This window comes from Carcharodon carcharias, chromosome 5 (assembly GCF_017639515.1).
Source record: "Carcharodon carcharias isolate sCarCar2 chromosome 5, sCarCar2.pri, whole genome shotgun sequence".
NCBI classification, from domain to species: Eukaryota; Metazoa; Chordata; class Chondrichthyes; order Lamniformes; family Lamnidae; genus Carcharodon; species Carcharodon carcharias.
This window is the reverse complement of record NC_054471.1, coordinates 173,565,076-173,591,382: the sequence shown is the minus strand read 5'-3', so window position 1 is coordinate 173,591,382 and position 26,307 is coordinate 173,565,076. Positions and strand designations below refer to the sequence as shown.

The 26,307-nt window shown below is 40.8% G+C and overlaps 1 protein-coding gene across 5 annotated transcripts in view; it reads right to left on the bottom strand.

Annotated features, from left to right (window-relative positions):
* lpin1a (lipin 1a) overlaps positions 1 to 21,190 on the bottom strand; it is an 80,383-nt gene extending 59,193 nt beyond the window's left edge. For 3 of the 5 annotated variants that reach the window (XM_041188272.1, XM_041188275.1, XM_041188276.1), the window contains exons 1-3: positions 20,341 to 20,641; positions 12,382 to 12,582; positions 7,716 to 7,811 (exon numbers count right to left, since the gene is read on the bottom strand). In XM_041188272.1, coding sequence (XP_041044206.1) covers positions 7,716 to 7,811; positions 12,382 to 12,573 — 288 coding nt within the window. In that variant the 5' untranslated portion in view covers positions 12,574 to 12,582; positions 20,341 to 20,641. Of the gene's footprint in view, positions 1 to 7,715; positions 7,812 to 12,381; positions 12,583 to 20,340; positions 20,642 to 20,985 lie in introns of those variants that run through there. The other 2 variants (XM_041188273.1, XM_041188274.1) reach the window with 2 other exon arrangements.
* Between the last annotated feature and the right edge of the window lie 5,117 nt (positions 21,191 to 26,307).

Below are 26,307 nucleotides of genomic sequence, written 5' to 3'. Positions count from 1 at the left end.
GGTGACATGAAATACACTGCATTCCAAGGCATCAAACAGCTACTACACTGAGCTAATACAATTGAGCTAATACACCCAAATACAAAAAAAACAACCTGAGCAGAGATGAGGAGCCACTTTTTTTTATTATTTATTTATAATAAATGCAGCCGTTGCACTGACATAAAAGTGTTTCCACCACCCTATTAACTTTCAAAAATGAATTGCATATATACTTCAGGAGGAAAACTTAAAGGGCTATGAAGAAAGAGAGAGAGCAGGGGTGTGGTTCTAATTAGTTAGCTCTTTCAAAGGGACCGACACAGGTATAATAGGCTGAATGGCCCACTTCAATATTGTATGATTCTACACTCCATCACACGGCCATCTTTTAGGATGGGCCCCAGTTGCGACACAGCAACAAATTAGTGATACCCATACTGCTACAGGAATACCCTTGGCACAAAAGACATAATAGATATTCATTTTAGACAACACCCATAGCCAAGGACAGAACACATATATATTAATCAAGTTTGTTTCTGTGGCTCAATGCATAATACTAAACTCTTACAAAAAGGAAGTTACTTAATTTTCAATTTACACGATTACCAAATCAAAATTTAAGGAAATTGCTTCACTGCAATGGTCATGTTATTGCCGAATGTCATAAGAATAATACATGTAACCATGGCTTGTACATACTGCCACTGTAGCCTCTCATCCCATAACAGACCTGCGTTTATCATTCCAGAAGTTTATTATGGTAATTGCTTATGGATAATAATAGACACAGCAGCTATGATGAATGTTACAATCTTATAAACCATGCTAAAGGTATCTGTTGGTTTAAAAGATTATATTTTGCGACCATAGCTCTAAATATATAGCGTAGATGAAGGGAGTCATTTGATCTATATCACAGTCTGTCCCAGAGGAAGTTTGGGTGGTTTAATCGTTAGAGATCGGAGGAAGACTCAGGTTGCTTTATTGAGAGGAAGGTGCAAGGTATTTGCGCTTGGAGACAATGATGGCAGTTTCTAAATCCACAATGAGTAGGCCCCAAGTCTCCCAAAGTCCCAGAAAGCTGTTATAGATATTAAGTTGTAAACAATTGTGCTATAAATTTTACTTTTAAGATGAAAGGAAGTTGGGATAAAGGAAAACTAATTGACATTTCTATTTAGATACAAAGCTAATGTGCTTCCCATTGCCATGGGGTAAGAGGATGGAGGAAGCCATTTTGGGATCAGAATACAGGTTTCCCTTCAAATCCAGGAATATTACAAGACAGATGGCAGTGTTGCAATTTTGTCTTGTATGGTCTGTAGCCAACTGAGCAGGCGAGAGCAAGATATTGAATTAGTCAGGCCTGCACCTTAACTAGAGAAAAAAGCTGACTATCATTCACCATGCAGAATGCAGTGGAAGCTCGTGCTCAGATTGAAGATTAAGTTTCTGAGGAGTTAAAGGAGGTGCAATAGGCTAGTGGAAGATGAAGTCGACAATGTAACTGTCACAGTGAGAGATCATTCTGGTATTAGAGGTTACCCAGTTGGGAAAGTAAAAAGGAAGCAACCCATGGAAGCTGGGAGCATCTACTGACTCTAATTCTGTGGAGAGTGCAATGCACAAGTAAAAAAGAAGTTTATTTCTATAATTCAAAGTGGGAGTTGCATCCCAAAGAAAATAATATTTAATAGTGTTGTTAGTCATTTGATACAGTACAAGTTTTAAAATGTGAAATCTTGACATGTTATTCTTTCAGCTGTAAACTGGAAGTTTGAACTTCTCTTTAAAAGCTATTGGTCTCTAGAGAGATTGTAACATGAGTCACAGCTGAGGAACCAGTTACAAGTGTATGAATAACCAATGATTTTACATTTGTCTTTGGTAGAAACAAAAGTGAGCAGTAATGTAATGTAGAGTGAACCTATTTAAACCACGTTCTCAAAAAGCCTATCTATCCCCTCAAAACAATGCTGAAAACATGAGAAAGAGGAATTTCAGGACCAAGAGCATTGTACTGTAAGGAAAGGTACATATACATAAATAAAGCACTTGTAGAAATGTTGACCTTAAAAATTAAGATTAAAACAAATAAGCTTTTAAAACATAGGCTTTTCATCACAGCAGGGGTAGTGTGGGATCAGGAAATTACTGCAATGTAAAAGACAGTATGCTGTTAAGAGAATGCAAAAGGTGTTTATAACAAAGTAATGATAAGTAACAGAATGGTGTGAAAATGCACCACAACTCTTTTTGGCAGTTGGTTTAACATAAAACATCTATATCCAGGAGAAGAGAATCCATGTTTTTATTTCATTAAGAAGAAAAAGAGATGTCTTACTGCCCTCAAGACCTAACGGTGCAAATAGGCTTGGAGAAGCCACCTTCATGGGCCCTTGGTAAAAATCCACATAGGGGGTTCCAGATGCAAGACGTGTGTTACTTTGTGTAGACATTTAGGATCTTTAAGATAGATGTTTATTCAAAAACAAAGTAAATTATCAGACATAGTACTGTCTCTAGGTTTACAAATCTGTTTAAAGGATAAAGGACACAATATGACTTCATATTTACATAAAACAACAGTTTTACAACAGTGAATGACAGCATGGATGGCCCTGTGGTCTCTGACATCTGCAGCCCTTAAACTCTGGTGATCTAGCCCTTTAAAGATAGCTCAGCCCAATTTGCATTTGTAGTCCTTATTTCCTGGTATGGCCTGGAGGTTTCAAGAGGACTGTTTTGATGCTCCTGCTTGGTTAATGGTTAAACTCTTAATTAGAACACCAAGAACCAATAAACTCAGCAACTTGAGCACTGGAACTTGGGAGTTAAAAGTTATACTTGGCCCAGAGGCTCTTCAATTTCTGCCTATGCTACCCATGATGTCAAAGTCTTGGAAATCTCTAGCCATAAAGCTAATATCTTTAAAACCAGAGAAATATTTCATTCCATTAATCTAGAATGGATTTGAATCCAGGTCCCAGAGACAAAAGATCAGCATGTAGTCCAGTGTACTGCCCGGTCCACTTAACACTTCTTGACATTTTGCTTCCTTGAGACACAAAACTATTCAAAGCTAATCACGGGTGCAATAGTCAGGTGAAGGTGGATAAGCAGCCCTCACAATGAGAAACTTGTACTCTAGGCATTGACCCTTCACCAAAGGCAAAATTGAGGTGAGTAGTAAAGATAAGGTAATTCAAGAAAAAAAATGCTTAAACCGCATTTAGATTCGGTTTTAGAAAATTGGTACCAAATAGGTGAAGGGAATATGCAAAGATAAAGTTCCAATTTTTTTTTTGCAGGGGGAGGCTGTACTTTTACCTGAATAACAAGATCCCAAACCACATGGAAAGCATACACACACTGTATAACACGTCAAGAGGAGATCAGTGATAACTACGCAACAGCTGATAACCTTTGAATCGATCGTTTCCTGACACGTTCATCATTGAAAAGTAAAGCTCTTTTGCTGCACTTCAGCAAAAATAAGCTTATGTTGTACGACCACATCTGAGCAAATTGCATTCAAGTAACAAAAACCAGGAATAATTTTGTGCTATTTTATTTAAGCAAACTGTCTTGACATCCACACTCTCCCTCTCAGCGTTATATGTGGCGTGTTAGAGTATCCTGGAAAGTCAGGTACTACTATATGGGTGGCTTACAAATCAAGTAACTAAGGATTGCTATTACAGCGCAAAAGGAGGCCATTTAACCTACTGCGTCCATATTGGCTCTCTGTCGAACAATCCATTCTGTCCCATTCCCCTGTTCTATGGGCTGCAGCAGTTCAAGAAAGCAGCACACCTCCACTTTCTCCAGGGTAATTAAATGCTGGCCTAACTAGCGATGTCCACATCCTGTGAACAGAAGAAACTCCCCATGGCCCCGCATTTTCACTTCCCTCAACTGTCTATCCAATTTCATTGATGGTCTCGATTACTTCCACTCTTGTAGTCAGCAAGTTCTGGGTCATTACTACCCGCTATGAAAATAGTTCCTCTTCACATCCTCCCTCTCCCCCACACCCACCCATCTAATCATACCAGAAAGCAGATCAAATCTATTTTTTAAAAATCATTCACTATTAAAAATCACATATCTGAAGTTCCACTGAATGAAAATTCAATTCCTCTGTTAATGTCAAAGCCAAATTATTGTTGTTTTACTTCCTGGGTGAAGGAAGCCAAATATTTGTTCTATCATGTAGATGTCGACATGAGCCACTGCAAGTAATGCAATGCAAGAAAAACAAAACCAGAACATGTCTTTTCCATGGCTTCCCACAAAAATGTGAATTAATTGTTCAATCCTTTTGGCATCCAAGAGTACTTGGAAACTGTATTTTGAGGAGTTAGGGAGTGCAGCAAGTAGGTAAGCAAGTAAAGATCCGGTGTGAGATAACATCATTGGAGCTTGAGCTCAAGCATAATATCTTTATACATCTATAGCTACAGTATCAGGTACTGAGAGAGATGTCAAGTTATTTAGACCCTGAAAAGCTTTACTAAGGTATAACATTGCTGCAAGTTATTATGGTAGGCATTAAACTCCATTTTAGTCAACCCATTCACATTATATTTTTAAATGTAAAGTAAGTGTTGTGCATTTCTCCCTACACTCCATAAATGTACATAACATCTCCAGGAACAAGAAAAACAATACAACTCCAACTTTCAGTTCCATCCTCCTATCTCACTATAATTCTAACCCATTTTTCAATTTGTTGCCCTCAGTAATGTGTGTTGTTGAGCTTCTTTACACAGCTTAACAGCTATGGGATTATGCAAGATAAATACTAAATATATTATGCACATGCAGTTAGCTAGGTTTTGAATGCCGAATGCGGTTTCTTGCCTTTCTACATTCCTCTCATCTTTGTTCAACCTCAACTTCTGCAAATGGTTTGCAAACAACGAAGCCAACCACTCACATTTATCTCGAGCTTTATAAACCAGGCAAGTCATTTCCAGAGTCACAGACTACCAATTGATGTCATTGAGAGGTAACCACAACAGCCAGATCTGGGATTTCTGGATAATGAAAAAGGCACTCTCAGCACTGTGATAAGAAGTCATCTGACAACATTTCTTGGTATCTGCTCACACCTAAATATCCTTCAGTGTGGGTGGGCAGACAAGGTTGGATTAAGAAAACAAGAGGCAAACACAGTTTCCTTTCCTTTTTTTCCTGCAGCTTGCTTAATATCACAACTTCTGCAAAATAGACAGCAAGGAGACAAGGAAGTGGCACTACTCACGTTTTTACTTGACTGATTTCGGAGGTGGATAATCACTTGTCAAATCATAGGCTAAAGTGTATGAACTTCACAAATACATAAACAAAAATCAAAAAAATCCATTTACTTCATCCTTCCTTAGTTTTCAATTTGCTTGAGGTATAGTGAATCATTTAGTACAACACAAGATGCAAATGACCCACCATTATGGTTTCCATGGCTAACCTAGGATTGTATATTCAGTTTGGGTAATTATTAGCCAGAGGTATTTTCCTGTTTGTTTGCTTGTTTCTCCACACCTTATCTATCATAACAGAGTGTTTACATCCATCTCAGCACTACTGTTCATTGCTGTCCAAGTCACTACACTGCTGCCAGAAGTAATAGCTACACTATTGACAGTGGCCTCAAATTTCTCAATGTCATCTTTGCTAGCTATCCATCCTCATCCCTCCATAAACTCAAATGTCTTAAAATATCAATGAGCCACACCCTAATCTAACCTGCTCACCAACCACCCTTACCATGCTGAGCTCCATTGGCTTCCTATCAACACCAAGTGACTGATAATTTCTTCAAAAGAATTCAGTAGTTCAGCCATGTGAAATAAATGGAATAGCCTCCACAAAATGCTAACGGTAAAACAAGTTACAAAGAGAAAAGGTAATGCACAGGGGAGGAGTGATCAAATGCTAGGACTCAATACTTTCCAAAGTCAATCATGTGTCTCCTCTGAACAATTCCATCTGAAGCTGAGACTGACATCTTTTACATTCAGTCTGCTACTTGGCTGAAAATCAAATGCACAGGAGATGCATTTGGACCCAACGACTGCTGTATTTGCTAGCCATGGTTTTAAAAGTACCTTAATAATGGAAGACTTACATGTAGCACAGAGTCCGGTTCTACAGAAGATTGCTTCCGCAGAGTCCTAAATTCAGGGAATTTGACAAATGAGGGAACTTTAAGGGTTGAAAATTTAGTTCAGTTTGCATTTAGCTTAACTTTAATCTAAGCTTGTAATTTCTGGCAGTGTTAGTGGTAAACAAGATGTCTAATGGTGGCAGTTGCATAGTTAGTTAATGATGTAGCTAGTTAGAACTGGTAGTTACTGTCAGCAGGAGCTGGCTCAGGTCTTATGAATTTTTGTTAGTACCAATACTACAGATAAACCAAATAACACAGACTAGTTCCACAGAGCACTAGGACGACTAAAATTGGGAATTCAGTGCCTTAAGGGAGGAGTTGTTGTCCAGATATTTTAAAAATCATGAAGCAGTTCAAGAGAGGGAAAAGGAGACAGTGAGACCTAATAGCTGATGGCTAGGAGCAATTAATGTTTTAAACAATGCACTGACAAGATTTTGTTTTGAAAAAAAAAAGAGGGAGCAGGGATTGTTTTTCAGGTCATGGACGAGCAGCCAAGACCTGTTGCTTGCAATTCCTGTGCCACATGGGAACTTGAGGATTCTTTTGGGTCTTGGGTGTCAACGTGTGTTAAAGTGGCTCCGGCTGCTTGAGCTCCCTGAACTTCAAGGGCAGCTGGAGTCACTAGAGGACATCAGGGAGGCCACGAGTTCCCTGGTGAGAGAGGGGGACTATAATTAACATTATCCCAATCAATATCTGATAGAGTAAAGGGAAAGGGTAAAGGGAAAGGTGTTCATGAGAACCTCCTTGACCAGGATGTTCTCAATCCAACTAGAAATGAGGAATTGTTTGATCTGGTGCTGGGGAACTGAGGTGGGCTAAGTCAACCCAAGTCAAGTGGGAGAACACTTGGGAAGAGTGATCTTCACGTCATAAGATATCAATTAGTAGCTGAATGCTATACTAATACCTGGTGCTGTTGTGTTAGCAAAGATGGGATAAGGGGCAAGCTATCAAAAAGCTGTCAGGGAGTAGGTCAGTCATTGCAACATCAAGGAGGCTGGGTCCCTCCATTGTTAAGAGGTTTCTATTTATAACCCAAGGTGACTTGAGTTAAAAACAAAAAAACTGCGGATGCTGGAAATCCAAAACAAAAACAGAATTACCTGGAAAAACTCAGCAGGTCTGGCAGCATCGGCGGAGATGAAAAGAGTTGACGTTGAGTTTTCCTGGTCTCATGAAATGCAGCAGGTAAAAGGAAGCGAGGACCGTAGTGATTATTTAGATAGTTTCTGGTGAAGTACTGCTGTGGTTGACCATGGAAAATTGTTTATACAAAAACATAGGGATCTTACAAAAAACAAAATGTAGCTTAGAAATACAATGTCAGTGAGTTGGAGGAAAGGGAATGGGCAGCATTTGGAAAAAACATACACAACTTTATGGTCTACAGCCCAGACATATTCTTTAGCTTATTAAAGGGCAGATACAGATAAACAAAGCAATACCACATAACAGCAAATTGGCTTGTTCCAGTAACTGTATTATTTATTCATTGCCTTGATTTTCAAAGTTTGATTTGGATTTGTACTTAAGCTAAATGTGAACTTACCTTTTTATTTGTTGCCTCTTGAACAAAAAATGCCTCTCCGTTGTCTCCGAGTTTCATCTGCAGTTGCACAGGTTCTCCATTGATTTCTATATCCACCTAAAAAAAAGGTTGAATATTTATTATGTATATTTCAAACCTAAAGTTGCAAATGGAAAATCCATATTCATTTTGCTGTTTGGACGCACATTACTTCACTACTCTATGGAGATATCTGTAGGTCTGAACAACTTTCCTTGCACTTATAATCCTCTAGATTACATTCACTGGTCAGGTTATCTGAAATTCATATGGTATTGTCATATTTCAAATTTTTGGAATCAATGTTTAGTTTCATGCATTATACAATGCTGTTTCTTTAAAAACACTAAGGAAAACATTATTTTGCTTATTGCTCCAAGAGTTGGTAGCTGTCTCACTAGTGCTAAAATCTAATCCATTCAATGTATGCTTACAATGTACATTTTTTGATCAGAGTCCATTATTTAACATTTAGCAATGGTAAATGCATTTGTACTTGATCATTAGATGAAACCTCGAATTAGGTCCAGAATATAAATGTTTCTTTTAGTTTTATTAGGCCGCATTCTATTGGAATGGAAAAAAATTGCTAGACTCATTAAGTAAATAATTTAAACATAACTAGCAGATCTTGAGCTGGGCTTCAGTTTAATGGTAGCTAGATTGTCCATTGTTACAACACATTAGTGCACTGTACCTAGGGTAATAGAAAGCCAAATTAAGTACGGGATGGCACTGCCTGTTCCCAAAAATTCACCTTGATCCCCAACTTCAGTACAACACCCCGTACTGCACATTAGAAGATTCGCATTTTCTACACCAGTGATCTTTGTGGTCCCTTGTATAGCACTGCCAATTCAGTGCCACTTCATGTTGAATGTTAGAATGGTTTATATTGCAGAGAAATCTCAATTCAATTCTGGGCATTTGTTTAAATTGAGAGATCCATAGCTATCAGGGAAAGGGGAATCAGGGAGGTGATCCTACTAAATTCCTCCAAGTCTAAACTCAGGACTTAAAACTGAAAGGGTAATGTACTAACCCATTTTGCCAGTTAGTCTTCGAGCAACTGTGGTTTGTTTATTTTTTTATTGACACAAGCTCTTCAGCATAAACACACAATTTGAAGTATTAATCTGTACATACCTTCGATAATCCCTATCTAAAAGTTCATTTTTGGTGTGTGTAACTGGTTAAAAATCTCATTGAGAAAGCAGTAAACTTTAAACATAAGAATTTTACTGCAGTTCTGTTCTCAAATAACTAAATGCAGCTGAGCAAACTAACAGACTAATATTAAAATCAACCTTCAGCTGCTCACTTAACCCTCAGCTCCAGTCTGCTGAAAATTCAGTCAAACTACAAGCACAGCTCCAAATTGCTAATGTAGGCACAAATTTTGTTTTCCTGCAGGCATTAATCTTTTTTAAAAAATGTGAACATTATTAGTGTGGCCCACTTCATCCAAATCAAGTTCAACTTGTCTCGTTCAGCTTGTTACTATATCCATTTCAATAGATAATACCATTAGCTTTTGACATTATTAAAAAGGGGCAGATGGCATGTCAGTTGTAAAGGCTGTGGGAAACCAATAAAAGCTGAACTTTGAGCCAATGAAGTTCTCTAAAAAGGGATATATTAGCACAATTTTCTACAATGTTTTAAGTCCCTCATTTAATTATTTTTATCCTCATTATGATGCATGTTCAGTGTTAATAGAAACAAAATCATTCACTTAATCACCAAATTTTCTAACACTCTGTTTCCAGCAACGCGCTTTCCCCACCAGGATTATACCTTGGAAAATCAGGCACAGATCCAGATTTACATGTCCCTGTTCATTTCAGAAAGGAGGCAGAAGGGTTTTAAAAATTGCAGTCAGGATCCAATTTCAGGATTCCCGCCCCCATTCTCAGCAATTATATCAATAGAATCAAGCTGGGCAGATGGCCAGATATCGGTTTTGTCAGATTGTCTCATCATGAATGCTTGGCTGAGCTCCAAGAATGACTAATTGACTCAGACCAGCAAGAGTGTGTTTAAATAATTGCAAAGGGGACTGCTAGCTTTGTTTGATTGACAGCTTCATTACACAGTCATAACCTCGATCTTTTTTGAAGTGGTTTATTCGGACAAGATTAGGAGGTGTGAAGTCGATTAAAGGTTTCTTCAATAGGATTTCCATTGACAGCTTTATGAGTCATTTAAAGAGGCAATGTTTATTTTAAAAGAATTTTTGAATAGCTTTTTTTATTTCATGAGCATTTCAAAGACTTCAGGGTTATTATATGATTCATTGGTTGTGTGCCTAGTACATGCTGTGTGAATGGGCATGGAGCAGACATAGACAACATGAGGGGGCACAGGGGATATGAGGGGCTATGGGGTGCATGAGAGTTGAGAGCTAGAGGGTCTAATAACCATGAATAGAATTGGGGCAATTTCCCAGTAAACAGAGGTAAGCCTTCTAAAATACCAGCCTCACCATCTGCCTGCCTCCATTGCTACATCCCAACACAAAAATAGGGTGGGTGGGCTGCTCCAGGATGAAAGAGAAATCACCAAATATTCCTGTCTTTTCTTTAAATTAATTCATTCACGGTGGGCTTCGTTGGCTAGGCAAGCATTAATTGCCTATCCCTAGTTGCCCTTGAGAAGGTGGTGGTGAGCTGCCTTCTTGAACCGCTGCAGTCCATGTGGTGTAGGTACACCCACAGCACTCTTAGGAAGCGAGTTCCAAGATTTTGACCCAGCCACAGTGAAGGAACGGTGATATATTTCCAAGTCAGGATGGTGAATGACTTGGGGAACTTCCAGATGGTGGTGTTCCCATCTGCCTACTGCCCTTGTCCTTCTAGCTGATTGTGATCATGGGTTTGGAAGGTGCTTTCTAAGGAGCCTTGGTGAATTCTTGCAGTGCATCTTGTAGATGGCTTACACTGCTGCTACTGTGCATCAATGGTAGACGGAGTGAATGTGGTGCCTACCACGTGGGCTGCTTTGTCGTGGATGGTGTCGAGCTTGAGTGTTATGGAGCTGCACTCATCCAGGCAAGTGCGAAGTATCCCATCACACTCCTGACTTGTGCCTTGAGATGGTGGACAAGATTTGGGGAGTAAGGTGGTGAGTTGCTCATCACATGATTCTTAACCTCTGACCTGCTCTTGTAGCCACAGTATTTATATGGCTAGTCCAGTTCAGCTTCTGGTCAATGGTAACTCCCAGGATGTTGATAGTGGGGGATTCAATGATGGTAATGCCATTGAACATCATGGGGCAATGGTTATATTCTCCCTTGTTGGAGATGGTCATTGCCTGGCACTTGTGGGGCACAAATGTTACTTGCCACTTGTCAGCCCAAGCCTGGATATTTTCCAGGTCTTGCTGCATTTGGACATGGACTGCTTCAGTTCCTGAGGAATCATGATTGGTGAACATTGTTCGCCAATGATTGCACATCCCCACTTCTAACCTTACGATGGAAAGAAGGTCATTGATGAAGATGCTGAAGATGGTTGGGCCTAGGACCTGAGGAACTCCTGCCTTTATGTCCTGGAGCGGAGGTGTTTGACCTCCGACAATCACAACCATCTTCCTTTGTGCTAGGTACAACTCCAACCAGTGGAGAGTTTTCCCCGATTCCCATCGAATCCAGTTATGCTAGGGCTCCTTGACACCACACACAGTCAAATGCTGCCTTGACGTCAAGGGCAGTCACTCTCACCTCATCTCAGGAGTTCAGCTCTTTTGTCCATGTTTGAACCAAGGCCTCCAGACACTAGCTCCCAGATATTAGTAAGGAGGACTTTGCAGTGTCAACAGGGCTGAGTTTGCCGTCATCATTTCTGCTGTCTAGGTCGATGCCTTTTTTGAGACTTTGTAGCAGTTTGAGTGGCTTGCTAGACCATTTCAGAGGGCATTTAAGAGTCAACCACATTGCTGTAGGACAGACCAGGTAAGGATGGCAGATTTCCTTCCCTAAAGGGGCAGTAGTGAACCAGATGGGTTTTTACAACAATCAATGGTTTCATTCATCATTAGACTTTTAATTCCAGATTTTTATTGAATTCAAATTTCACCATCTGGCAGGATTCGAACCTAGGTCCCCTGGGTCTCTGGATTACTAGTCCAGCGACAATACCATTAGCCCATCACCTCCTGATACCTGTCTCCTTGACGGAAATCCGTCGTATGCACGACTAAGTAACTATTTATTTTAACCTAGCTAGAAAATCATGTGCAGCACACACCCAAATTATCAATCTACCACTCCAGCAGGCAGAGTGCCAACAAATGTCAGAAAATTACCCCTCCAACATCAATACAGCTGAAGTGTGCCTTATCCCCAAACTTAAAGCATCACTAATGCACCATGAGCAATTGCCCCCTCCTACAATTATCCGTGATCTCAGATTACCAATTTTGTGCCTTTTATTGTGTGCTGCGGCTGCTGTGAATCAGATTGAGACGCCCAAACTCATTCCCTATGGCGTGACTGGACTCGATTCTAGACTACAGCAGCAAAAAGGACAGTTTGATAATCTGTTGTGTCATCCATAAGTTTTGACTTTAGCTCGTTACTCACGTGCCTTCAAGGCAATTTCTTGTCTTAACCTGTAATAAAATTAAAATGCTGTTGCTTACTTACCACTTTTTCTCTGGAACGGAGCACACCTAGTTTTCCAAACCGAACATGGAATGGGGAGCACTGGAGACTTCCATCCGGCTGTTGGACAACAATGATATCAATGCAGCCAGATAACGTGGCAGGATTTAATCCCTTGTAAAGCTCTTTCACTGTGACAAACACCTGCCCAGCCAACTGCCCCACGTAATTCATGGTCTGTGTCTTTAAAACAAAAAAAGATGATATATTTACTCACAACTGTGCCATTCTAATATACGAAAGTACCTGACAAGAAAAAAGGTCATAATAACGTCAAATGTATTGAGATGAGAGAATGGGACTTTCAGAGAAGAGAACATTGAAAAGAGGATGCAAATTAATGTTTTGAAATGAAACCTAACATTCTATAAATGATATTAGAATGAGATGCAACCTCTTGAATCTGAAATTTCATCACAAACCCCTACAGAGGCATGTTGTATTTTTCATGGACAATGCACAACCATTTTGTCTTGGGTTGATAATCTTTGCATTATAGATAAAAGGAAATGAATTACTATGTTGAACCTCCTGTGAATCTAAAAGGTATTTCCCTCTCCAAGTAAGTATGTGTGAAAAGGAAACAGGATCACTACACTAGAAATACTTACAAGAAGTAAATCAGAATAGACTATTTTTGAGTCAAATCACTTGCTGAACGTTTTGAAATTGATTAATTTTCTAAATAATGCAATATCATGCATAACATTTATTAAACAATTGTTAAACCAAATGTTGACAAAGTGATTTCATCCAGTTAATATTGCTTTAACTTACATGAAGTTGTCAAATTTCAAACCCTAACGGTTAAATAAATCAAGAAACTTTGTTGTAAAATAGAAAATGTTGGGAACACCCACCCGGATAAAGCACCATGAAATTTTGCTTTTGAGAAGCTCTAGGATTTTACTGAACAATAGCTTGATACAACTATATGTAAATACATACAATGAAAGGACATTGAGTAAAATATTAACATAGTTTCTCTCTCTCTACAGATGCAAAATAAAAACATACTGGGCTAAATGATCTTTCCTTATACCATGAAGAGCTATTCCTTCAATAGACCCCGTAAAATCTGTTCCATTATATTATTAATCCTAGACCTTTGGCGCATCTTTTTCCTCTTTCTCCTTAAGCTTGCTATTCATACTCCCAGACTACCATTTCACTGACAATCATTCAATCTTCTCAGAGTAAGAGAAAATTCTAGAAATACACAACAAAATGAAGAAAAAGCAAGCCCTTCTGATGGCATCCTTTGTCAAAACTCTGGAAAAAGTGTCTGCAATTTATCACTCTCCTTACCAATATTGAAGGATCTTTTTATCTCAATTCTATATGCTCCCTCACTTTTACATCTTTATGACCAACACTTTCTGATCCAGTATTAACAGAACAACTGCAAACATTGCAGATGCTGGAATTCTGAAATAAAAGCAGAAAATACTCAGCAGCTCAGGCAATACCTGTGGAGAGAAACAGTTAACAGGTGGAGTCTTGTGCCCTCCCCCATAGCAAGTTTGGTGGCAGAGACATAATCAGAAGGTAGAGTGGCAGGTGGGGATCCTGACTCCTTCTCACCTCCTCCCAATTAAATCCAAGGTGGGAAGGCTCACCGATGGCCGTCCCGCCCTGCTGCCAACTGTTGCTGTTGATGTCCACTTAAGGACCTCAGCCCACCGTCACTGATATTAATCTAGCAAAAGGTGGGGGGGTAGGAGCTCGCCATGTGGCTAGCACAACAAGCAAATCCTTGCGTGTTTGCTTGTGGGCTCCCTGGTTAGGGGTGGGCCTGTCTTACAAAGGCACTCAGTGTCTGATCAATGGACCCAGTATTGGGGTGGGTGAGCTGCTGAAAGCCACCCCCTCACCCTCCTCTCTCATGACCCCAACCCACAAACCCCTCCCCCACCTATGGGTCCCACATTGATCAAGGCCTGGGTGGGTGTCCTACTGGCAACATCCACTGCCATCCAGTGATGGTGCTACAGACTGCACAAGGGCTGCCAGCTTCTGATTAACCAACAGCTCCTGATGAATGGGGGAAGGCTCGCCGCTGCCCTGTTGTGTGCCCGAGCGACACAAGATGCAGCAGGTCTTCTCAAAAGACAACACAGGGTCATGCCAGCTCTCCAGCCTGCAGCCAAGACCCCCCATTGCTTCCAAAAGATTCCGCCCAATGTTTCAGGTCATGAACCCTTCATCAGAACTCAGTACCATCACAGCTTTTTCATTTTAATTTGATTGTTTTCCTTCTCAGCCTGTTCTCTGTCTCCAATCTCATTGTTTCCTCCTCCTACTTGGTTTCAAACTTTTCTTTTCCATAGTGAACACTTATCTGCATTGTTTGCCTGTCCTAAGTGGGTTATTCTGGAAGATAAACAAGGATTTGATTTTACTATGAAGGTATTCGATATTACGTTTTGGCAAATATTCTTGAACCATCTGTATATCAGATTACAATTGCCTATCACTGATGGAATGCTTTTGAAAAATGATCTTGGGATTGTTCTAACCAAAACTAAACCTCCAATTCAAAACCCTACATGCAGAAACTTGTTCTACTAATCTTTTTTCCTGCAATGTTTCAACTGAAAACTAGATTGAAAAGATCAGTGTTTTGTTTTGACTAAACATATGTTCCAGATTTCCTTGCACAAGCATACTGACATTTAATGGTTTAGTTTCTCTTCCCCCCACCCCCCCACCCCCCAATTCATTTTCTGATAACTTACTTCCTTCTTCTTCCTGGCTGGTGTACAGTTACACACACCAGAAATCTTCTACCTCACCATAACAGAAGCTAATGACTTATTACTAAATTGCTCTCCATTAGGGTTTGCACATATGATGCAAATATATACAAATTAGGAACAGTGGGCCATTTGGCCCCTTGAGCCTGCTCTACAATTCAAAATCGTGGCTGATCTGATTATAACCTCAACCCTCCATTCACACCCCCAGTAACCTTTGACTCCCTTGTTATTCAAGAATCAATCTATTTCTGCCAATGGCCCTGCCTCTACCACACTCTGGGGATGAGTTCCAAAGCTTCACAACTCCTCATCTCAGTCTTTATTGGGAGGCACTTCTAGTCTCTCCCACAAAGGAAAACATCCTTCCTGCATCCATCCAGGGAGGCAGTGACATTGTGATATTGTCATTAGACTGATGAGCCAGAGACCCAGGTAATGCTCTGGAGACGAGGGTTCAAATCCCACCACATCCCACCAACTAGCCAGAATTAAAACTCTAATGATGACCAAGAAACCATCATCGATTTTCATGAAAACCCATCTGGTTCACTAATGTCCTTTAGGGAAGGAAATCTGCAGTCCTTACCTGGTCTGGACTACATGTGACCCCAGACCCACAGCAATGACTCTGAACAAGGGTATTTAGGGATGGGCAATAAATGCTGGCCTAGCCAGTGATGCCCACGTCCCACAATCGAATAAAAAAAAATTCCTGGCAAGTCCCCTCAGGATCTTATATCTTTCAATTAAATTACCTCTCATGAGCATGTATATTACACACCTCCAGTTATCACCGAGCATCAAACAGAAATCCTGGGTAGCTCTTCATAACAAGAATACTTGCCCAAAACATTGAGTAGATTATATGCAGCATATATAATGTAAGAAGTCAATTTTCAATTCACACAAGAGTCAGCTCGAGATGTTAGGAGAAGCCTGGGTGATAATATTCTTCAAATACACTAACAAACCTTGAAAGCTAGAATGATTCACTTTGTTTTATCTGAGATAATGTCAAAAATATAGTTTAAGCATAGTGTGATTTTTATGTGGCGATGCCCTAGAAATATCAGATGCATAACACTCACCGTTACAAGAGATACAATTTCTCAGATTTATTTTAGGCCCTATGGTATTATACCCCTCTGCATCATAATACCATTATGTACAATATATACACATTGGAATTTGATTCTTCCCAACACTTGTCTATTATGGTGTGCATTCCCAATTTGTTTTGTTGCGCAATGAAGCAGTTTGGTGCATGTGTATGAGCACCCGTGAGAGACAGAAGACACGAGCGAGACAGACACTTTCTTGGCTTGAGCTCTATGTATCACACAAATGTGGTATTGCACAGAATGAATTCAAGGTGCAGTGAGAAAGAGAATGATTTTTATTCAGAGATAGCAGTTAACTTTTACAGACAGAAAAGGCAGCATAATGCTCAAAATCTGCGACTACCCAGTAGAGTACAATAGTCTCTCTATCCTGTGCACTTCTCTTTTCCAGGGACTGCAATCATTGCATAAGCACAACATACGTCATCAACTCAGTAAAATGACATTGATCATACTGTGCTAGAGCCAGCATAGTAACACACCATGACTGGGAAACTGCTCCAGCACCACCAAAATCCACGATACTTGCAGCAACATTACAGGAGTAGCTCCAAGGAAACTTCAGGGCCAATGGGTTATTCAAAAATATAAAAAAGGTTCAATCCATGTTATTTGCTGAGTTAACTGACATCTCTCAGGGCAACAGTCAGTGTCACCACAAATAGCCCTAGTCTTGTGGGCCAGTAAAGGGAGGGACCAGCCAGGCTTTCTATTCCAGATCACTCTCCAATGAGTACTGTGGGGCCATGGTGGTCAGCTGAGACCTGGATTGAGTTCCTCTGCAATGTCCCTAATGGTTAAATAATCTATCAATGTTCACAATCTAGGAATGGTCACTTAGGCAAGAATGGCCAGGCAACAGTCAGTGCTCACATAACTATAACTTATCAAGAGTCACAGCATTCAGAAAGAGGGAGGGAATTAACAGGGAGAGGCCACTGCAAATCACAAGCATTTCAATTCAGGACAATCCTGGGTTGGTGAACAGTCTCTTGGGATTCCACAAATTTTGTGGAAAGACATAATTCAATGTATTTCTTTAGAACCGCTTCTTAATGCTTAATTATTTTATCTTCAGAGTCCAGTAGTCTTATATATTTAGCAATGGCAAGGCTGCTTGTTAGAGAGCAATCAGGTCATTAATATGGAAGGTAACAAACACTATGGTAACTTTCAGCATCATATTACTAGACATCAGATTGCAGAAGTCACTGGTTGGGAACTAACAATAGATTATGTGCCCATTTCTTCGGGTGTATCTGGCCAGGGTGAGAAGGAATAAAACCAGAACATTTACCCAAATGCACCGAAACAAAATGAAACTAAAAAGAACATTAAAGATGGCCTCAGAAGGCAGAATCCAGCATGAGACTTAATGGTTACGATTTGAATTGACAAGTCTGACCAGAACTGAAACATATTTTAGTCTCATCAATTTAACTAACTCCCATAACGGCTCAGTCAAAAACTGCCCTGCCCAGTGTTGAACGGAGTCATGCAGGACAGGAAGGATCACTTAAAGGGATGCATTTTTTAAAGTCATAGCTTTGACATTGCTGTACATAGCACACAAAACTGAACATCTCCTTTACCTAAAAAGGTAACTGGTAGTAAACAGAGTTTTAATTTGTTTGTTTTATTTGCAATTCCCAGCAAGTCTAAAAAGTTAAAGATTTATCAATGCAGGAAAGCAGGGTTTAGACATCTCTGGCTCTTTATTCCTTTTTTTAAAATCACTTCCAGTATGCTCCTACATGCTTTGCATTATCCAATCTAAAGACCACATGACCAAATTTCGGAAAAGGCTTCTGCTAATGCCACTGTAATCTGCAAAGGTATTGGAGGGGAATAAACTGAGCTTACATATCCACCAACTCTTCCTCCCTACTTCACACATCCAACTTCTACAGGCCAGTTCTAATGCATAGGATAATAGTGTGTTCACATATATACAGTATATAATGGGAACCAAGACAAAATCATGTTCTGCATTCATATTAAGGTTCAAAAATCAAATTATAAAAGCCCATATCAGAGCAGCTAGCACTTTCACTAGGGTGCCAAGGAACTCTACTGTTTTCAAAGCTCAGGTATATAGCCAACACTAGAATATAAATGTAAAACAAACTGCCAGAATCACTATGAGGAGGTTGCCTATATTGCTTTTTGACCAAATAGATGTACAATCTAGGTGAACAAGGCCAAAATCCTGCCACTTGACATCTCCCAGTGGAGCCCACACTAGATTTCCACATATCCCACACATGTACATGCACTAGCCAGAGAAAGCTTTGTAATTATACCACTAAACGCATGTTATCTCCCAAAACACCAAGGTTCAGGCCCATTGCTGGCCTTCAGCATTCGGCAGTGACCAAACCAAAAATAATACATTATGCTGCTGCAAATGTCAGTTATTATTGGGGTGAACAAAATAGCACCAGCCACAGAGGAACAAAAATGCCCCTTTTCATATCTGCACTATTATTTAATTATTAAAGTAAAGAGATGAAAAAATGTATTCAAATCTAAACGGAATTAAGATTGGAGAGCAGTCAAATTTCTCTCCAAAATCAGTTGACTTGATGTGGCTGCTGATCCCTAAAACCGTTTCGGATGGACAGCAAAAAGGAAATGATACAATGTTACCTGTACAATTCCTATTAGATTCCCATCCGTCAGCTCAGCAAAGGTGTTGCATTTATTTAATACAAAAACAGAAAATGCAGGAAACGCTCGGCAGATCGGGCAGCTTCGGAACCCCTGATGAAAGGCAATTGACCTGAAACATTTTCTCTCCACAGATGCTGAATAGTTCCAGCATTTTCTGTTTTTATTTCAGGTTTCCAACATCTGCAGCATTTCACTTTTGTTTTGCTACATTTGCTCCATTCTATTGCTACGCTACCACACTAACACTTTAACGGGGGGGGGGAGTCAATGCCCAGAAATGCAACAGAAGTGTTGTTGACCTACATTATCATTTTCTTCTGATTTATAGCAAAACTTTGCCACAAGCTTGCTTACCGCCTAATGCTGCGCCAAGGAATGAAGGGATGTAGTTTTGGTCCTGTAACTCCCTACCAGAATTCCTTATCTCACCCATACTACCATGTGAAGCCAACTTGTTAAATCCATCCAAAAACAGAATTACCTGGAATAACTCAGCAGGTCTGGCAGCATCGGCGGAGAAGAAAAGAGTCACTCCAAACGTCAACTCTTTTCTTCTCCGCCGATGCTGCCAGACCTGCTGAGTTTTTCCAGGTAATTCTGTTTTTGTTTTGGATTTCCAGCATCCGCAGTTTTTTTTTGTTTTTATTTCTTTGTTAAATCCATCCACTTTCCTACAGCATGGGATTAAAACGACAATCACCCCAGAATATCTTCAAAATATTGCCAAAAACAGAATCCATAATACCTTTTAATAGTGGATAAAGATTGGAAAAGAAGCATTTAGCTAGTTGGGTAAGAGGGCAGAGCCTAGGGGCTCAGTGGATATCCTTTTCCCCAAGTCAACAGAGGGGACTTGGACCTCTGCACTGGGAGGTTCTGCAATTCCATAGCTGGTTTTTGAAGTCACTTTGCCCGAAGCTTGAAAGCATCAGACCTGCCCATCACACACTCTCTATCGGGGCTGAAACAGGACGTAAAAGGTGAAAGAGTTGAAAAAAATCTCTTAAATTCAGGGGTTCGGCACCAAAGAGGAAGAAAGTTGCTGTTGAGTATTTGCAAGCTGCTTAATGCAATAAAAAATCTTACTCCCCGCCCCCAGCAAAGCAAATTAAGCACTCCAAAAGAAAAACCGGAAAATTCAATTATAATCGGACATTTTTCTAGGGAGTGTAAAAGTACTTCTTTAAAAGAAAGCTCGCTGTACACAAGTAGCCAGGTTTCAATCTTGGCTGAAATCACATTGTTATCTGTTTCTGCAGTGCTCCGGGCCTATTATTGTCACAGCCTCAAGACTGAAACTCAACACACTTTAAGAATTTAATTTCTATCCTAAATTAAACCAATCTGCCTTTGCTTATATAAATCCGTTGATCGGAACGATACACTACCAAGTCTTACCTACTTCAGGCTTTCGATTTAAATGTAAACAATGGAGTCACAGCAGCCTACTCGTGTGATGTGGCCCTAGAGGCTGAACATACTCTCCTGACTCTTAAAGCCGAAACCTTTGCAGCGGCAGCTGCTGACATCATTCCAAAACAGAGCTCCAATACTCTCGCACCATGGTGACGCACCTCTCTGTCAAACTACAGCAGCTTTTCCTGAGCTTTAAATGCTGCGTGACAGCACCGAACGGTGGGGGGACTTGCTTTAAAACTGCGGCCATCCAGTTTATGCAAGAAAGCATTTCCACGTAGCTTCCCACCCTCTCTCTCTCTCTGTGTGTGCTCATGGTCAGTTTATAAATAAGAGGGAAACGTGCCAGCTCGGTTTCCTTGCTGACACTGAAGGAAGCGAAGAAGGGATAAAAACAAAACACTGCGCATGCTGGAAATCCAAAACAAAAACAGAAACACCTGGAAAAACTCAGCAGGTCTGGTAGCATCGGCGGAGAAGAGCAGTTGACGTCAACTTTGCTCTTCTCCGCCGATGCTACCAGACCTGCTGAGTTTTTCCAGGTGTTTCTGTTTTTGTGAAGCAAAGAAGGGGGTTTGCAGCATTTTCCCAGTTCTAATTGCGATGGTAACACAGACCTCTTTGATTTAAAGCCACAATAAGGTGATCGGGGGGGGTCTGCGGGCGAGTGGCTGTTGATCGAAGTGTTGCTGGGTTATGAGGTTTCCTTGGGAATTCCCCGCGACTTCTTGCAGTGTTCCCGTTCCGCATATAGTCATCGCCCCGCAGTGTGCTGACTGATGCATCAGGCGATGGGAACAAGCTGAGGTGATCGGTTCAGCCAATGGAACACCATATCCGACACATCAGTACTGCTATTGCAACGCTCGGCTGATTAATTCTATTTGCCTACAGGCAACGTAAATAGTCATTTCAAGGAAGCTCTTATTGGTTTGCCAGCCAATTGTTTGTTTTTAAATGGAATCGACTCGGGGCGGGGGATTTTTAACAAGTTAAACCATGGCTGGTTTTCAAAATTAATTTTAAAGTTATGAAGAACATCGAAATGATAATGGTACCTATTATGTTTTTGCTCAGTTTTAGATTTATTCATAAAGTGAGAGATTATAAATATATAGTTTCTAACTCTGCAACTCACCACCAGTGTCAATAAGCGTCTCTTTATAATCTTACCATAATCAAAGGAACAAATGAACACCCTTAAAGGGACACTTTCAGGTTGTTGTAAAAAAAAACTTCAAATGAAAGGAAACAAATTAAAATAATGTTCTGGCTGTTGATGATGTACACCAAAATCTGTGGCGCCCATCAGTCACAGAAGACCTCAAGCCTACCGGTGGACACCACATGCCACCTCTCCAGGGACACTTGGGCACAGATGTAACCACAGAGGAGAGAAGTGATACTTACTATTCTCACTGAATTTATTTAACATTCCTGCCTTGACGGGAGGAAAAACAATGTGATATTGTGACTGCCTCAAAGTTTGAAATTATTCAAGTGCAAGTTGCATGACTGAGACCTTTTCTTAAATTCAGCATTTAATTTGAACATTCTTTTGTTTCATTTTTGCCACTTCAGATGAACTTTGGAGTATTTTTTGTTTCAACTGAAACTGCTGGTGGCGTCAATGTACTGAGGGTGTGGACAACTTGAATTAACATGCAAAGCTATGCTCTATTGTGCCATGACTACAAGGTGAAAAAGAAGACAACTATCATTACGATAGATGGCTAAAAGAACTCTACCTGAATCTTCTGCTACAAAAAGCTGCGTGATGGAACAGCACTAGTTTGGAAGCCAAGAGAGACAAGCTGGAACAATATTGTTATGGCAGGGATGGGGGTGGATGATTTGGGGGTGGGGGGGGGGGGGCGGGGGGGGGGGGTGGGGTGCGGTGTTGTGCTGGAATTTGGAGATATCTCAGGCAATGTGAGATGGCTTCTCTGGTAGTGCCACCACAAGTTATTCCCCTCCATCTCAGGTCATCTCACTCTTGCTCTGCCTTTTTCACTCTACCCCATTTAGCCGTGGCTGCTCATCACTGAGGCCCAACTTCTCTCTGATATGCACTGCTGGTGTTATAACCTGTTTTTTTTTAAAGTTGTGTCCTTTTGGGAATACTGTGCCTTTGACATATAGAGTCCTAGAAATGCTATGGCATGCCCTAGGACAGTGGCCTTGGCTCCATGGAAGGGGTACCTACTGCCGTTTCTCAGATTGACAACATATCTGCTCCCCTGCCAGACCCCTTGCTATTGCCACACAGTCAACCAGCCCAGACTGCAGAAGGCCACACTGAATGGGCCTGCTAGACTCAGAGCTGCTTGAAGCAGGCCATCTTGAGTGTCCTCAGCGGAAGCTCAGCCACCTTTCACCACCCAATGGGGAAGCTTGGAGTCCTGAAAAAGGAAAACTAGTGCATAACAGAGGCACTAAAGGCTTGCACAAAGTGATTGGTTATTTCTTTTATCAATGCTGACATAGCATGTTTGATAAATTTATTTTTTGTTATAGAATTGGCGCTGATTTTTGTCTTCATGGTGAAATGAGAAAACCCTTAGCTTAGGGTGAAGGAAGGCAATTAATTGACCTGCTCCTTAATGAGCTTGTTCAGGCAGGTACATGTTCTGCCTCTCCTTCTCCTCCTTCCTCTTCCTGCTCCTCCTGCTGTACTTCATGCTGCCAAGGGCTAATAAGGGCTAATAGCATGCAACAGGTGCCTATGATGTAAGTTACACATTTGCTGTGCATGCATGCTGTCTCCATCACCATCGCATGACTAGCACGTGACTTCCCTTTGTGGTCTCTTTTTCTCTCATGAATATTTGAGTGTGTGTGTGTGTGTATGTGTGTGTGTAGTTGGGCTGCAGACTCATGGAACAACATGAAAACTCCTGTAACTCCTGGAAGCTAATCTTTTTGTTTTATATACTTAATAAAACATTGCTACTTATACCTATGCCTTCTCTTTTAAAGAGGTGTCACCACATAGTGGCCATGGTGGCAGTGATTGTTTAAAGCAATTTTTACTTTTGGGAGGACATATCAGTAGCCTACACGATTTTTCAAAGTTACTCAAATTAAAGAATTTTACAATGGCGTCAGGATATGATCTACCACCATTTCTGAATCTTAATATCCCCAGTGCAAATGCTGCAGAAAAGTGGAAGGGGTTTGCGTGTGCTGGAAAATATGACTCTCTTGTGACAAAGCTCAGCCAGCAGGTGGGACTAGTGGTGGCATTTCTCACAGTGATCAGGGAAGAGGCACATGAGGATTACTCAGGTGGTCAGACTTGCAGAAAATGCAGACAGATAGAAGATGATACCAGTGCTGACAAAGTTCTTTCAATACTGCCAACAGCGCAAGAACATTTACTTTGATAGGTAAAAGTTCAACAGAAGGATGCAAGAAACATAAGACCAAGCACTGTATATGCACTGCAAAATGTGCCAAAGGGTGCGATACTCTGAGACTCGAGTTTGGGATTGTGGGTACAATGGTGTGAGAAGAACTGCTTCAAGGAGCTATTCTAACCTTGTTGAAAATATATGAAATTGGACACTGAAGGCATGGCAGGATGAGTGGACAGAATGTGAAAGCCAAGGAGACCAGAGGCTTGCCAAAGATTTGTCAATGATGGAACTGGAGGAAGAGATACAAAAAAAAGTTGTGCTTAGCCTCTGGAAAACGAGCAACAGTTCTGGGGAAAATAAACGACTGTTTTGCAGTGAAATACTGTGGAAAATAACCCTCTGAAAATATATAAATAATTAGAGAAATAGATAATAAACCAAGGACAAAACAAGTCTTTGTCATCAGTGAAGTCAGCGTGACTTGCAGGGTATCACACTTTAGCTGGAGTCAGGTAGTTACCTAAAATTTCAACTAGATGGGTGCATGGTGTAATGTGATTCTGTTACACTGTTTTCAAAATGCAACAATAGATTTTAAACTGGAAAAGGGATTCTAGCTTATAGCAATTCAAGGCTTTCCGTTAAAGAACAAGAACAAATCCTGGTCCAGGCAGAAACTAGACTGTAAATTCATTGATAGCATAACTATACAGCTGTGTAGAAAGGCCGACAGTATTTAAACATGAACATTAAGAATACAGATAATGTTGAAATTAATAGGGCACCCTCCATTGGTGTATATGGTCCACATCACAACTACAAACAACTAAACATGGGGTGATTAGTACTGAAACATTGAGCATTCAGTGATGTTGTTGGATAATTTGAGGTAGAATACTGAATCAGGCTTGACAAGGCAATAGATCCAGTCCAACATGTACCTGGTTAAGTACCAGTAGCTTTAAGCTGAAGGCTGGTCTGTTCAGGCAGGATATCATAGTTCCTGTCACAATGTTGACCTCATGGATCAGTTTGATGCTAGTCCTACCTCACATTGAACACGTTCTGCAACTGCAACTGCAACCTCTGAAGGCAGGTCAGTCCCACAGCGCTGCGATCTCCATGACGGGTAGGGCAAGGAGACAGGTCACAAATCCACCCTATCTAAACAGGAATTGAACCCCATGCTGTTGGCACCAATCTGATCCGCACCAGCCATCCAGCCAATTGAACCAACTAGCCCCCCGCAATGAGTCCAAGTTGCAGTGGTAACATACATTTTTACATGCATGTTGTAACTTGGAGCTATGGATAGTGATGGTAGAGGCTCCAATTTCTTCCCATCACATGGCTGACCAGAAATCTCTCCTGCCTGCCATTAGTGTATCTTAGAAAGAATTACTACTTGAACTGTTTGGCCATGCTATGAGCACACCTTCATAGGCCATCAAGTCCTGGAGTGGAACTTGAATCTGGAGCTCCTGGCTCAGAGACAGGAATGCTACCACAGTACCACAAGGCCTCCTAATAATGGCTTAGATAACAAAGTCTTGAACAAGGCCATTAAGCAAAAGTATTATTGTCTATGGACTACTGAAGATGTAGCTACATGCCTAGGCAATGCTAAAGTCTTCACAATTCTTCCACAGTGGGTTTTGGCAAGTAAGTCTCAATGGACAAGTGTCAGATCTGACGACATTCTAGATACCTTATGATCAATATCACTGGAAGTGTGTGTCCTTTGGGACAAGCTCAGCTACAGAAGTCTTCCAATACTAGATACATGAGCTGATAGAAGGGCTGCAAGAGATAGTGGTCATTGCAGTTGATTTTGTAATGGTTGTCACCTGATGTAACTTGAAAGGAGCAACTGGCACAAAAATTGAGTGTGACAGTGACCTTGACAACTACAGGTAGTGCTATCAATGCCCTGGTTTGAGGCTGCTGTGGCTGCAGCAGGTGACATAGCCCAGTGACAGCCATTTGATGACGCAAAGATGCCTCGTTCATAATTGTTTGGCAGTAAAGTTGATGTAAAATGAAGTATCTGCTGAGGGCTCTCTGTGGATATGGTCTTCTATTCGGTGTTGCCTTCTCTTCCTCCCACTTTTGGCAGCTTCTCTCACTCTGATATTCACCTCCTCTTCCAGCCCCAAAGGCACCCCTATAAGTCCCTCTTTGTCTTCAGCCAGGCTATATTAGAGGTAAACAGTAACAATAGCACAAAAGTAGCAAAATCTAACCTGTAGACACTGCTAAGTTTTTAAAAAATTCATTCATGGGATGTGGGCTGGCTGGACCAACATTTATTACCCATCCTCGTTGCCCTTGAGAAGATGGCGGTGAGCTGCATTCTTGAACCATTGCAGTCCGTGTGATGTCAGTACACCCACCGTGCTGTTAGGAAGAGAGTTCCAGGATTTTGACTCAGCGACAGTGAAGGAATGGAGATACATCTCCAAGTCAGGATGGTGAGTGACTTGGAGGGGATCTACCAGGTGGTGGTGTTCCCATCTATCTGCTGCCCTTGTCCTAGATGGTAATGGTTGTGTGTTCAGAAAGTGCTACCGAAGATGCCTT